The sequence below is a fragment of the Rhamphochromis longiceps genome, linkage group LG16, assembly GCF_057381845.1.
Source record: "Rhamphochromis longiceps isolate RC_006_pf linkage group LG16, R_longiceps_female_GT1.1, whole genome shotgun sequence".
Classification (NCBI taxonomy): domain Eukaryota; kingdom Metazoa; phylum Chordata; class Actinopteri; order Cichliformes; family Cichlidae; genus Rhamphochromis; species Rhamphochromis longiceps.
Genome location: NC_140572.1, coordinates 18,651,375 through 18,665,680, shown reverse-complemented (window position 1 = coordinate 18,665,680; position 14,306 = coordinate 18,651,375). Strand labels below are relative to the sequence as shown.

Below are 14,306 nucleotides of genomic sequence, written 5' to 3'. Positions count from 1 at the left end.
ATGTCAAAAGTTAACAATATGTGGGACAAGGGGACACAATACTGTGCAATCTTACATAAAGTGGGAGTTTTGCTGTAGTTCAAAAACTTCCAGTGCAGAGTAAAAAAGCATTTGGAAAGTTTGCTTTGAGAGCAGCTTTGCCCAAAATGTTGAGGATTAAATGTAAATCCTGTTTCTGTTCTTTGAAATTTGCACAAATACTTTGAACACATACCGACATTAATGTCACAGCACAAATCAGCATATTGCCCTGAGTGTGTGCCTGACTCTGTGACAGTAAATAATCCAGCTTGAATTGCAAAGAGCTTTCTTATCCTTTCTTTATTGGATTAAAGTCATCACAAGATTTGAGTACAAAACATTTACAAAGCTTCCAAAACGTCATTCAGTGTGTGCAGACACCTGTTCATCTCTCACTCAATTTATATGATCAGAATTTAAGCAAATACAACCAAAGATATAAAAATACAGAAGAGATCGGCTCACAAATAGGTTTAGAAAAATATGTAAAAACACGAAGAGAAAGATAACGACATATATAATAGTATCTCTATATGTAATATTAAGTGAAACCAGGAAGAAGGATTCGATCCATGGTTTAGTGTATGCAGTAATACTGTGGGTGGTTAGTTCCTGACCAGTAGGTGGGACTAAAGAGCCAAAACGTTCTCCAAGTAAAGGTGGAAAACCGATTTTAGAAGTGTTTTGAAACACTGAAGACAAAGAACATCGTGAAAACAGTTACACAGCATTTGATAAAGTGGTAAAGTCATACATTTTGACGTGTGCTTGAGCTACCTTTAAACTGTCAGTGCGTTATTTTATTTACAAAGCAGCAAACCTGTTGCTAAGTATTTCACGTCTTTGCTTTTGCTTGACGTTTCAAGAGGCCTCGATCTTCATCTCCATCCCAGACGGCATCGAGCAGGCGACAGTCGATCAACCTCCCGGTGTTTTGAGCAGTAACTGCAGTTACTTTGGTTTTTTGGATGGTTTGATGTCAAAGAGGAAGAAGGCTTCGCCCTCAGATCATGAAGGACTGAGTTTGTTTGTAGTGCTTGAGCTGTAGGGAGCAGAGAGACATACAGTGACACCTTTCCTTTCATTAGCTTGTGCCTGGTGTTATCGGAAGCTTATCAACAGTTGCATTCCAAATGAATGCATGCAAAACAAGCCCTGATTTGATAACGAGGCCTTTGATCACTCACATTGCGGGTGGGAGGAGGAGGAGGGTTGTAGGACTTGGTGCTGAAAGGCAAGGGGGAGGGCAGTTTAGTCAACACTTATTATTTTGGAATAACAATAAGGGCAACATGCAGGGCGGAAGAAGAAACTCTCACCTTTTTGTTTTCTTGCTCTCTGTTCGAATAAAAAACAAAGAAAAAATTAGTCAATACATGAAAATTTGTCAGTTGTGGTCACAATACCTCAATTCTGGGAGAACTCGAAAATACAGAGATTTACTCAAGTAGTCATTTTTATGTTTAACGGAAGTTTTTCTTATTAGTTCTGTTGGGTCTCTACCAAACCCTTCATTTAGTCACCAAATGTGTCTTTCTGTTATTTGGTGCTAAGTCCGGTTGTGCAAAGAGAGTTTATTGGTGAAAACAACTGCTTGCAAGAAACAGTGATAAGAAGAGCAGTAAAACAGTAAATCTGAAAGCAGTAAAATCCAAACAATTGAAAGGGTTTTTTTTAGGTAAGGCTTTAAATGCAGGAAGGATTCTTTCACGAGAGCATTTTTAAATGGTGACACTATGTTACTACATATATCAGAGTTGTTTTCTCTGTGCTTCTCACCTTATTGTTGTTTTCAAAACATTAGCATGAGCATTAGAATTACAACCTGATCAGAAGAATAACCAAATACTTTCTGCAAAAACTATTCATTTTAATATGAAAGACTGGCAAAGAGGACCTCTTCCACCCAAATAGCTCTTGGATATTTGATAAAGTACCGTGTTCAGAAACACATACACGTGATTGTTCTCATTCTAATTTTGTTTACAATTAAACTTTGCATTTGTCAACTCAATCCTGTTCCACGGCCATAGACAAAATTCATCTAATCTGGTATTTATTTTTTTTTAAATAAAAGGCTGAATCCATTGCTGACAGCCTAAAAAAATAGCTGCTCACTCATCTGGTTGCTTAGGTGCAGATCAATAAATTGACATGCACTCTGAGAAACAAGTCCAAATGGATGGACTAAATATAAGTGAAGGTGTGAAAAAACAACACGTTCTCACTCCCAAAGCGTAACATTTTACGCTAGGTGACAAATCATCGGTATATTACGCTTTTGGTCACCCAACACATCCCTATATTACGAGTTCGAGAACCGTTTGGAATGAATCTACACATGTACGTTTATTTTACTTAAATCGCTTTGGAAAACACTATATAATATGATTAAGGTGGTGGTTAACGTTAGGATTAAGGTTAGGGTTAGGGCTGGAATACACAGCTGGGTTGTGTGTTACAGCGGGAGTATCATTCGATTTCATGCACAATCCGGTGCGTAGCATAGGAACGCAGACGGTCACCTTTCACATTCCCATGGAACGCCTCGGGACGTGACAAATCGTTGGCATATTACGCGAATAATGCAGAATTATTACATGACAGGACGCACTCGAGTGTTTTTCTCACACGCCTAAACGCGCTCTTTTATCCTGTTTTCCTTCTCTCACCCCAACCGGTCACAGCAGATGGCCCCGCCCCTCGCTGAGCCTGGTTCTGCCGGAGGTTTCTTCCTGTTAAAAGGGAGTTTTTCCTTCCCACTGTCGCCAAAGTGCTTGCTCATAGGGGCTCATAGGATTGTTGGGTTTTTCTCTGCATGTATTATTGTAGGATCTACCTTACAATATAAAGCTCTTGAGGCGACTGTTGTTGTGATTTGGCGCTGTATAAATAAAATTGAATTGAATTGAACACATTTGTGGCAGCACTGCACTACTTACTTTTGCAGCAGCCTCGGTGTCGGCAGACACACACACAGATGCAGCAGAAAAGCATGAACGCTGCCAAACCTGCAGCACCTGCTATTAAAATCGTCATATTCAAAGGATCTGGAAGCAGCAGAATCAGATTTTTTTTTAATATTTGGTCTCCAGAGCGTGATGCATAATCTCCAGTGAGTACTTTCTTAAAATACTTACAGTCAATAACTTTGAGTTGTTGGGCCACACAGCTCTTGGGCGCCCCCACACTGTTGGAGGACTCACAGCGATACATCCCTGCATCCACCTTGGACACACTTTTAAACTTCTGCTCCAGACAAACAGAGGCAGGCGGCAGGGTACACGAAAGGAATAACAGTTGTGTTTTTGGACCCTTGTATAACATTCTGTACATTATATTATATTGTATTTGAAAACTTTAGGTAGCACTCACCAGTGTGCCCTTGTTTGTGTCAATGCTGTAAGGAGTCTCTCCCGTGGCTGTTAGTGCCTTGTTGTCTTTGTACCAGCGGTAGGTAGCGGGAGGAACACTCAGTTTGTCCTTACAGAGAAGCTCCAGGCCTGACCCTACAAACACAGAGCTTGGCACGTTGCAGGAAGGGACATGAGGCGGCACTGAGAGGGGGGAAAGACAGAGAAAGGTAAAACTATATATTTTTTAAATATATTATGTTTTCAATTTGTAAGACAACACGAAAGTCTCCCTACAAATGCTTAAAATGTTAACATCTACATAGTGTAATATCACTTAATAGACTTTTTTAGGCAAAACTAGAGAGGTCTGATGATTCCTTTTGTTATAAATTATGTCAGATTGATGTATTGATCTGGAAGTGCATTTCCTGCAGCCACCAACCAAGTGTCTATTCAGCCAAACATGTTTCCCATACATCACTCCAGAGATATCAGTCAAAGTGAGGCTTTCACACGTGCCAGCTGGGAGGCTGCCAACCAGGAACTCCACCAACAAAAAACATTTGTGCGATCATTCTTTTATCTTTACAATGTCCACAAATGACCAACATGTGAGCATCGACCTACATTGAAATCTAACAATGTAAAAGAAACTGTGTGTAGTTTTACCACAATATGATGACACGTGTGACTTCACGACTTGTATTAAGAGTGCCAACAGAATTTATCCGTGAAACTCTTGTTTTGCAACCATGTTATTTTTGTGAAAGTATATATGTAATCACCTCAAATGACATTTAGATTTAATAATAATGAGGCTTTTTTTCAATAAGTTGGTGAATAATCTTAAAGAAAATTAAACTACACTGGCACAAAACAGTCTGCCTGTTGCAACATATCCTAATGGAAGAGATTATAAAGTTTATAAGAAGTTGTTATTTGCACAATTTCTGTGGTTTGCCAAATATATCTCACATACTCTGTAAACTCATTACTTCATGCTGCAAACTGCAAAACCCCCAAAATCTAAATTCTCTTTGGAAATGTAAATAAAATGGGAACAATATCAAAGGGCATCCAGAGGTATTTCTATGTGCGTGCTGGACCTTCACGTGGAAACTAGAAGCTTGGATCTTTGTGCTATGGCAGGAATGCATAAACTACTGAGTCGTTATCCTCGAACCTCAGAGAAACAACCATATCTCTTCGAGCAGGAATGCACAAAATAGTCAATTCATTTATAATTTCTGAAAGCTGAGTGAGGCAATGTAGACTTTTGCCTGACAGCCTTGAGTTCAAACGTTCAGTGCAGAGTATATTCACATGTACCGCACAGGGAAGAACACAACATTGTGTTTCCTTTAAAAGTACCATATGTGTCTTGATTAAAATCACAATGAAAATAAAGAATATATATATTATTATACATTATACAAGTTATGAATCTAATGTTACTTTTCCCATTTTTTCTCATTTCAAGCTGAGGATGTGTCAAAGAAACCATTTTTACCTATTTCCAAAAGATACGAAATAACTCTATTTTCTCTTTGAATGAAATGTCAAAATGTCTTCGACATCACAAAGTTCATCTTGATCTGAAGTGAGATAACCTAACATCCCACATCATATAATACCACACTTCACTGATGGCTAGTGGGTGGCTGGCCTAACATTCATAGCAGCAGGGTGGCTGATTTGATTTCATCTGGCTAGCACTTTTACACATTTAAGTTTTAAAAATGTTGAAACACAAAAAATCAACCTGATTTATTAATAGATTGTCATTTTTAACACCTATGCACTACCAAGCCGCTCGGATATTGTGTAACAGCTCGTTTGCGCTCACCATTTTCGGTGTGGTGAACAGCACCGTACAACAAAAGTGGCAGAAAAGGTCTCAGGGATTTCATTGGATGTGTCCAAATTCAGGGATCGCATCCTCAAAAGGACGTAAAGACAGAGACGCACAGAAGTTCTTAGCTGTTAAACTGGATGCTCTGCTCCTGTCACCTAGCAACCATTACCATGTATCTTGGACATCAACATTTGACAGAAATGGAGAAAATCTTTGTTCTATATCATTTTTTTTACCTTAATGGAGAAAATTATGATGTATCTGTTGTTAAATGAACACGACATTTGAATTTGCACAACATTTGTCGCCTCACTGTGATGTAATTGAAGGATGACACACCTTCTGCTTTCAGTTTTGACTTCTTTTCCACATATACGAGCGCCGATGTGGAGGTTTTGCCTGAGTGGAGACACCTGATGTAAACAGTACAGACCTGTGGTGATTTCACTGTCTGTGCAAAACAACCCATGTGCCAAGCATAATGGAGAGTTCTACTAAAGTTAGCATGCTAATAAAGTCATGGTGGTCCAAAGGTTAATGTAATATGGCTATAGCCTGAGATGGGGTAGTTACTCAGAGTAGCACCCTGTACAGCAGTCCAACATAAACGGATCGGGCACTGAGGTAACAGTTATAATTTCCTATCCATAGCAGAGCGGATTCAGAGTGGCTGCTCCATGCTATCAAGAAACTGCTTCTATCGTAAATTACTCCACATATTGCACCTTTAACGACTGTCCTCACCCTAATCTCACAATTCAGGTGAGGGAGGCTTGTGTGAATTGTTTGCAGTTATTTGTGCAATACAATCACATTTAAAAGATTTGCTGTGAATCCTCCTGGTTCCACCAACATGTACGTTATTGTTTCACATGTCACATCACAGGAGTTAAGTGCCATTGACTTGCACCCTGAAATAGTTTAGTGTTCACCTCTTACACAGATCTGTCCTATCCCTATCCTTATGTACGTTCGTAATATATTCATACCAAGAACATTAAGTGTCACAGTGGCCTCTCCGAGGTTGACGTGATCCTCGCTGGCTGTCACCTCACAGCGGTACTCCCCTGAATCTTTCTGAGTGACGGAGTGTATCGTCAGCGTCGCTCCCTCTATCTTAGCCCGTCCAGCGTAAGACCCTAAAGTGCAAAAGACGGAGAATGATGAACAAAGAAAACAATCAAAGCAAAGTGTCAGCAAACATAAAAAAAAAAGGCCACACAAAATCTTCTTTATTAAATCAGGTTAAGTTTAAAAACAAATGCGTGCAGTAATGATCCGTCACTCACCTGTGAATTTGTGATTAAAGTAAACAAAAGTCACCCCCTTTCCTTTCTTCTTCCACTCGATTCGAGGGTTCTGATCTTTCTCTGTCTTGAACTCACAGGACAGCACAGCGTCTAAAAGTAAAAGTAAAACAATATTCATCTTTAATCCTTACGTTACCTTTTTTAATGTCTCAAACTAATTGATTTTTACCAACTCATGCACACTCATGACTACGGATGATGTATTTCTTTATTTATATCCATGTATTCTGAAATATATTCTGGTAGTTGCAATTTTCAATAAAGAATAATTATTTGAAAGTGTTCAGTTAACATGAATGTGTTTTTTTAGAGGAGAAAAAGACAGAAATTGGACAATATGATATTAGATATGTTTATATCTAGTTTGTTGTTTTCCTATTATTTGGAATTACAATAGGTTAAATATGAAATATATTTTATTAAGATGAAACAATAAGACTGTGGCCATTTTAAGATAGCAGACAAATTATGTGCAGGAATGTGAAAAACTGCAGCGTCGGTCTCACCAGTGTGCTCGTGAACCTCCACTTTGGGTTTACTGCTGCTTACTGTCACTGATAAACTGACAGGACCTGCAGAAGAGAGAAGATCAGCGTCCTGTGAAAGACCAGTTTTACTCTCAGACCATCGAGTACAATCTTTAAATGTTTACTGGAGCACATAAATGGAAATGTTAAACATCTTTATAGTTTCAGATCAAGGAGCTACATGGTAAACCATCAGACACAAGAAGCTTACTCATATGTAAACAGGACGTTTGCTTAATGCTTGGTTTTTGTGTGGAAGCAGTCGCACTCACACACATTTGACTTTCCAGTCGAAGCCTTAACGCAAAGTATAGAACAGCAGTAATAACCTGTGGGGCTTGAATGTTCTCACAACGCAAAATGTTCTTCACAAGAAAAGTTTCAAACTGCAACTGGTGCCCATAAACATAGTAATACATGCCGACAGAGACAAACAGACACTGAGTGTGGAGCTACATCCTGGTGGTGCCAGGAGCGGTGCTGTGCAGGAATGCAAGTGATGGATGGCCCTCTGACAAGCTGCTTTAAGGCGACCTGATAACCGCCTTCAGTGATCTGTCCCTTCAGCACACGCAATCAAACACCCACGTTTACCTCGACATTAAGCAGACGCCTTCAGAAAGAGATAAGAGAAAATAATTTAGAGTGACACGCCACCTAAAAAATAAATAAACGCTTCAAACGTGGCTGTAAAATCTGACTTTTATATTATTGGCAAGCAATTTTGCTGGAAATAAAGTTTTTATTGTAGAACTTGGAAGCTTCGCAGAGGTTGCTGTTACAGGATACTCCCTTGACATCACGTAAACTGAAGCGGAGCTGCTTTGTGAAACTTAAATGTGTCACGTGACCATCAGCTGTAAGTGTGCTTTAAGTAAAAAAAAAATAAACATTTGAAAGCAGCAGAGAGGAGACTGGTAGTAAAACTGAATTACATAATAGGCTTGTACTTGAGGATTAAAGATGGGGAGAAAGTGGGCTGGAACGGTCCTTCAGTTAACGAGCAGTTAAATCCGATAAACAGATTAATGCATATTACTGACCAATGAGTTAATTTTTCATGTGCTGTAGACTGACAGTATGGATTATGCTCAGTAATAACAAAATAATGATATCCCACAGCCCACTTGTGCTTTTAACGCATCTTTTCTTTTCTTTTTAACGGTGTTCAAAGTTTCAGTCACTCCGTCCAGCATTTAGCGATACAGAAGAGGAGCGAGCATGAACTGAGTGACATTTTTTTGGCTGGTGATTTCAAATAAAACTTGCAAACAGCTCGAAAAATACGACAAATATGTGGTAAAAACATTGTGTGACAAAGTACTTCTGTGCAGTCTTACATAAAATAACTGCTAATAAATGCATAGTTGTAAATGTGAGAGATGGAGAAAGAGGTAAGAAAAGAGAGGACAAGAAGATTTTTAAGGGTAGGAAATGGTCATCAAGTGAAATCGGTTTAACTTGAAACTTGAAATTTAAATCTTACATATAATGTCCTAATTGATTTTAGAGTTTTTAAACCCGATTTTGGAATTATACATGTGACAAACTAATTGAAGCTTACAAATTCTATGCTATTCAAATTTGCGTGAAAATACCAAGCAGTCTGGTAAAGTTTAGTGTTGGCTAAACCGATACGTTTGCAGTATTGTAGTGACGTTTACTGGTGCACAGCAGGCTGTGTTGTCCGTGGGCAATGTTAGGATGTATATAAAGGGTAGGAGATACAGGAGAGGTGGAGGAAGATCTCAGCCTGGGTGTTTATTGTCTTATGTAGTCTGGAAGAAGAGTGGATGGTGGGGTGGGTGCAGTTTTCTCTGTGGTGGGGTTGGGTGGACTGTCCCGGGCTCTGTGGGGCCGGGCGGCGCTGCTGCACTGGGCCCCGGTCTGGATGGGCCTGGGCCCCCTTTCCCTGGCGGGTCGCGGAGTATGGGGGTGCCTACTGGGGTCAGCGGGGGAGCTGGCCCCAGGGAGGGGTCACTTGCCCCTCCCTTCCTTCCCTCCCCATCTCCAGCTGCCTCCCTCTTCCCGCTCCACTACAACCACCCACACATGCAGGGCCTTGGAGTAGGGGTATGTCACCAGGGTGCAGAGGAGGCTACCCCCCCCTCTGTCCCCTTCTGGCTGCCTCTGCCTCAATTTTATCCCACAACTTAGACATTCACATTACTCACACTCTCATTACACATACATATAGGATCTTGGGGGTGGTCACGATGCACGGAGTCCAAAGTACCATCAGGGTGTACACCCCACCCCTGGCATCGTTTCCCACCTCTCAATTTTAAATACACGTAGACATTGAGGGCTAGCAGGAGGGACCATGCGCTTACCTGCTGCTCTCTGGCAGGTAGCTCCAAGCCCTCCTGGGTTTTAAATGCACCTTAGAACACACATGCATCAACACTACAATGAGCGGCTGGAGGGAGGTTTGGAGTCTTCTCTCACCCCCATTCTCTGCGACCTGCTGGAGCAGGGGGGCTAGGAGGAGGAGTTGGCCGTCCGACTGCGGTCTGGAGTGTGGAGCCTTCCTGCTGCTGCGGAGTCGGGGCGGTCTGCCTCCCCCCACCGCAGGGAAAAGGGAAACACCACCTGGGTCTGGGTGCAGTTCCCCCCTCCAGGGGCAGGGGCACCTAGACCCGGTTTGTAGAGTACGCTTGGGGAGTGTGATCGTGTGTACAACGTCTCTTCATGTCTGTCTCCACGTTGGTTGAGTGTGGAGTAAGTGCATATGAGAGCATGAGGGTGGGAATGGATGTTTGTATCTGTGTGTGCCTGTATGTCTGTGTCTATATGTCAGGTTGGGTGTCAGGCGCCACCTCTCTGGGGACATCTCAGGCCCTCCAAGGTTTGGAGGCCTATCTCCCCCTACCACCACTTCCCCTGCCAGTGGCGGACCCCCTCAGACATCGGTGTGTTGGTGGTTCTTTGTGTCCGGGGATGGGCGTCCAGGTACACACCGGCTCACTCCTTGGCGGCCGCTTATCGGGGCCTGGAGCCTGGGGCTCGCTCGGGCCACTTCGGAGGTGGGGTGCCCCCGGCCTCTCGGCCTGGGGCTCGGTCACTCAGGCGCAGCTGGCTGCCGGCGGAGCTCACGGGCGCGTCACTGCAACTCCCCCTGGCTTCTGCTCCGCGGCTGCTGAGTGAGCCCTCATCTGGGACTCTCCTCAGCTCTTTCCGGGACAGTGGCGCAGCTGCCCCTCTGTTGGTCTTCCTTGGTCTCTTGTGTTCTGGGGGCCTCTGGATGTCTGGAGTTTTGATCTCCTCCACACCTGCTTCATGCCCTGGAGGACGGGGCTGTGGCCCCCCCACACCCTCTAGCAGATTATTACATGAAGGAACCTTTTAAAAAACAAAAAACAAGCGCGTCCATGCTCACAGGTGTACACACGGGTGATCACACCCACAAACTACACCCTTTTTGGCTCCTACCTCAAAGCACACTGTGTTCTGTTGATCTTATGTGCTGCACAATAATGTTTAACATTTAGTATTTACTGTCATATTCCCATATATCATTGTGATGTTGTTTATTCTATTACTCTTGTTCTCTTCTGCTTGCTTTCTTTTTTCTTTCTCAACAGGTGATCCAGGTGATTGATATATGCATTTTTTTTCTCTGCCCGTTCTCTTGGTTTTTGTCTTTTGCCCTTCTCCCCCGTCCCTCTTCTCAGCTTTCTCTCTTTCCCTCTTTCTTTCTCCCCTTCTAAAAAAAAAAAAAAAAAAAAAAAGGATGTATATAAAGGGTAGCAAACATCAGTTTATTTTTCACATGATGATTCTGATCAGACTCGCTCTCTGAATTCTAACTTTTATATTAGCTGGATTGTGTCAACAGCTGAAAATCAGAAGCCTTTGCTTATATCTTGTTTTTAAAAAACAGTTAACAATAATGTAGCAGCACAGGTCAGCTGATTAAAACCTCTACAGATTTTAAAAAATAAATAAAAATTATATTGGAGCCCAAAAAACATCATATTGTAACTTATTTCTTAGTAATTCTTTTTCCAATGCTACACCCAAACTACACCTGCCAAATCCCACTTTAACCCCTGACTAGCGATGTAGCGATGCATGTTTCTTGTGTGGCACACTCTGTGTGTGTGTGTGTGTGTGTGTGTGTGTGTGTGTGTGTGTGTGTGTGTGTGTGTGTGTGTGTGTGTGTGTGTGTGTGTGTGTGTTGCACACAAAGCCATTCTTTATGACAGTAACCTTACCCTTCTCAGCTGGCATAGCATACACATGCACAGACATCTGTAAAACACACTTGTGAGGATCTCTGCTGACTGATCCTGAACACCCTGCACTCTTTTACTTTTACTTTAATACAGAATGCATAATAACGGTGTTTTAACACTACATATTTTATTTTATTCAAATGTGCACTTGAAAACCCTAAAACGTAATCCGCTTCTACTATTAAAAAAAGTTACGTGTTTTAGGGTTTCTGCTGTTTTAAGGAGACATTGTAACCTAACTGAAAAACCACCTATGATACCTCCTGTGCAGTAATGAAAAAAATATTTTCAGAGTATATTAAAAGGCAGTGTGTCTAAACAAACAGATTGTAATCGTTTCATCTCTACAAGGACTTTTGGTCCTCACATGTAAATACAAGAAAAATCAAAACACATGCACGTCAAAGACGCAATTAACTGCGTAAAACATGTTGTTTGGACGACAGCCTTTGGCCTTTAAGATTCCCACAGCAGCATCAAATGCATTTTTTCTTTACTGCTTTTTCATCTCAGTCCAATTAACAACTAAGGGTCAGTCAGGGGCTATCTTCCCTGAAACTCTGGGATCTCAATCTCCTCCGCGGGGGTCACGTGATCCGTCTCATCAGCCCGTGGATCTCGGGTTCAAACAGCATCAGAGCGGGTTCAGTGTAAACATGAAGCCCAGCCACTCCCTGCACAATCTCTACCCCCACTGCACTCCCCAAACACATCGCACCTCCTCCGCGCTGTCTGTGAAATCACGCACAAGCTCTACAACTCACACACTAATAATCAATCAATAAATATCAGAGCCTCGTTTTGACACTTAGCCTACATGCAGTCGTTTCTAAAGTTGTTAATTTGGCCCAAAATTACATTTTGTTTCGGTGGCCTCTTGCAGCTTAATAAGATAAAACTTGAGTTGCATAATCACGTAAGACGGTGGTATGTGTTGTTTTCTTTAGTAAAATAAAGTAGGTCCTTAACTGTTATATTGCAATAGAATGAAAGAAAGAGGAGAAAATGCGTAATTACATATTTATAAGTCTGTAAAAAGGTCTGACATTAAAATAAATAAATGCATAAAACATGTAGTTCAACCTCACATCGCGTATGGATACATGTTTGCACTGTTACTGTGTATAAATGCAACGTAAAAATTGGCTGACTCTAAAAGCTCCACACACTCTCTGATTCAGTATCAAAACAGAAATTGTTGAAGTTTTGAACACAATAAAAAGCTCACTGTGCAAAATGGTGATGAGCAGAGGCAGCGCCAGCATCTTCATGGCTTTTCTCGGGTGTCGGAGCTCTTTCCTGAGGTCTGTCGGTGTCCGTGGAGCAGATGAGTTTTACTCTAAACTCTCTGCAGCTTCTTCAAGTTTCATGTGCAACGGCCACGTGCGCGCTCACGTATCCCGGACAACTTACGGGGCGCGTGCACAAGTTCAGGGTGACCACCCCCTCTTCTCAGACAAAGCTCTCAGAGGAAACATGAGCCTTTCTTTCTGACAGGGGGACCTGCCCGGCTGTAGTAGTATCGAGTAGTAATGTAGTAGTAATGAGAAAGGAAGCTTTTGAATGGTTTCTTCAGCCATTAAACACAAAAGCGTTTGAGGATTCGTTACATGAAACACATTTTATTAACTACATTGTCACTAAGCTCTTTGGAATTTTTTGTACATCACATCATTTTTGTAGTCTCTAGAGACCACAGACTGTATATAAAAGATGGAAATAGATTGTTCTTCACACTTTGAAGCCTCAGCCTAAAGGGTTTTAAAATCCCTGTGAATATTTCGTGAGTCAAAATATTTTTCGGACTCACGTATTCTTAATGCAGCAGTTCAACTGACCATGTCATTTCACTGGCATTTATTTTTGTAACCTACTGAGATTTTTCCAGTTTCTTGTGTCGGAACAACAAGTGCGCTCATAGGCTCTCTGAAAGGATTTACCTGCCTCCACAGATGTGCTCCCAAGAGTTCAAACTGGCACACTGAAACATATACGAAAGCGGCCGTGATCCAGCTTCAACTGCTGGATCAAACTATGGAGATCTCCCAGTTGCTGCTGTCTCGTGAAAATGGGATGAAATCAGAATCCCCATTTCCTCCTTTTCTTGTTTAAGAACGTGTTGAGTTTCTTGTGTTGGGTGTGTATATAACTCACACGGCAAGTTCCGATCTGTAAAATTGAGAATTTCATGTTGATTTTTCACAACGTGTTCAGTGTATAATGGCCTTTAGTTTTACCTGCTGCCATCACAGTATTTTGACACCATATGTGAGTGGGTGAATTTGATTGAGAGGGTTGACTGCTAATTTATCCACTAATGCTGGCTAGCAAGCTGAATCGTTTTTTCCCAGTCAGGCAACAAAGAAACATCAAAATAATATTTACATGTTTGTTTTGCCTTTCGCTGACTAATATAGGGTTAGTCACTAATGATGACTTAGACCTCAGGGGGTTGAAAGGTTCCAATAGCAACAGTTTAGTGACTGCAGAGGTGAAACCTGCTGACAGCTGCCTGGTCTGGACAGTCAAAGCAGCCACACCAAAACTCTAGTATCAAAGTGGACGAATTATAGAAAAAACATTTTCCCAAAATAAAGTTGTTATGAAAAGGAGAAAGTAGCTATAGATACTAAAACTTTAGGAGCCAGCTTCAAGTGGGCCTGACACGTCAACTTTGGCTTCAGTTTCTAGCACTTAAGGTTGTTGCTTGGTAGAGACAAACGACTGAACGAAAGCTAAAAATTACTGGATGTACATTCATCGTGTAAATTATTTTTATATGTTATTTATCCTTTACACAAATATGAGTAAGAGCAGGAGTGAAAACATGGACCATTTATAAGCCAAGGGACCCAAACTAATGGTTGGACATTCTCCTTCAGTATTTTCTGGAAGAGAGCAGAATTCATGGTTTCATCCTGAAGCAGCAAAGCAGCCCCAGACCATCAAACTACCACCACCATCTTTGACTGCTGGTATGATGTTCTTTTATGATATTC

At 41.5% G+C, this 14,306-nt stretch overlaps 1 protein-coding gene across 2 annotated transcripts; it reads right to left on the bottom strand.

Moving 5' to 3' along the window:
• Positions 1-306: 306 nt before the first annotated feature.
• jam2b (junctional adhesion molecule 2b) lies at positions 307-12,690 on the bottom strand. 2 transcript variants are annotated; one of them, XM_085384782.1, is made up of 10 exons: positions 12,536-12,690; positions 7,049-7,114; positions 6,522-6,632; positions 6,222-6,371; positions 3,397-3,578; positions 3,162-3,270; positions 2,964-3,071; positions 1,341-1,359; positions 1,209-1,248; positions 307-1,063 (listed from the first exon to the last, which is right to left on the bottom strand). In XM_085384782.1, the coding sequence occupies exons 1-10, from the start codon at positions 12,576-12,578 to the stop codon at positions 1,025-1,027; spliced, it is 867 nt and encodes a 288-aa protein (XP_085240908.1). In that variant the 5' UTR covers positions 12,579-12,690; the 3' UTR covers positions 307-1,024. The 2 variants fall into 2 exon arrangements, 1 of the variants encoding a protein (XP_085240908.1); XR_014907922.1 differs by lacking the exon at positions 1,341-1,359 and having other exon boundaries at positions 1,209-1,241; positions 2,938-3,071.
• Between the last annotated feature and the right edge of the window lie 1,616 nt (positions 12,691-14,306).

Excerpts from the sequence above, each read along its gene's own strand:
- jam2b (XM_085384782.1), bottom strand. The coding sequence starts at position 12,578 with ATGAAGATGCTGGCGCTGCCTCTGCTCATCACCATTTTGCACA. Across the intron at positions 6,372-6,521 it reads CTTTAATCACAAATTCACAG|GGTCTTACGCTGGACGGGCT; the intron begins GTGAGTGACGGA and ends TTTGCACTTTAG. Across the intron at positions 3,271-3,396 it reads ACACAAACAAGGGCACACTG|AAGTTTAAAAGTGTGTCCAA; the intron begins GTGAGTGCTACC and ends TGTCTGGAGCAG.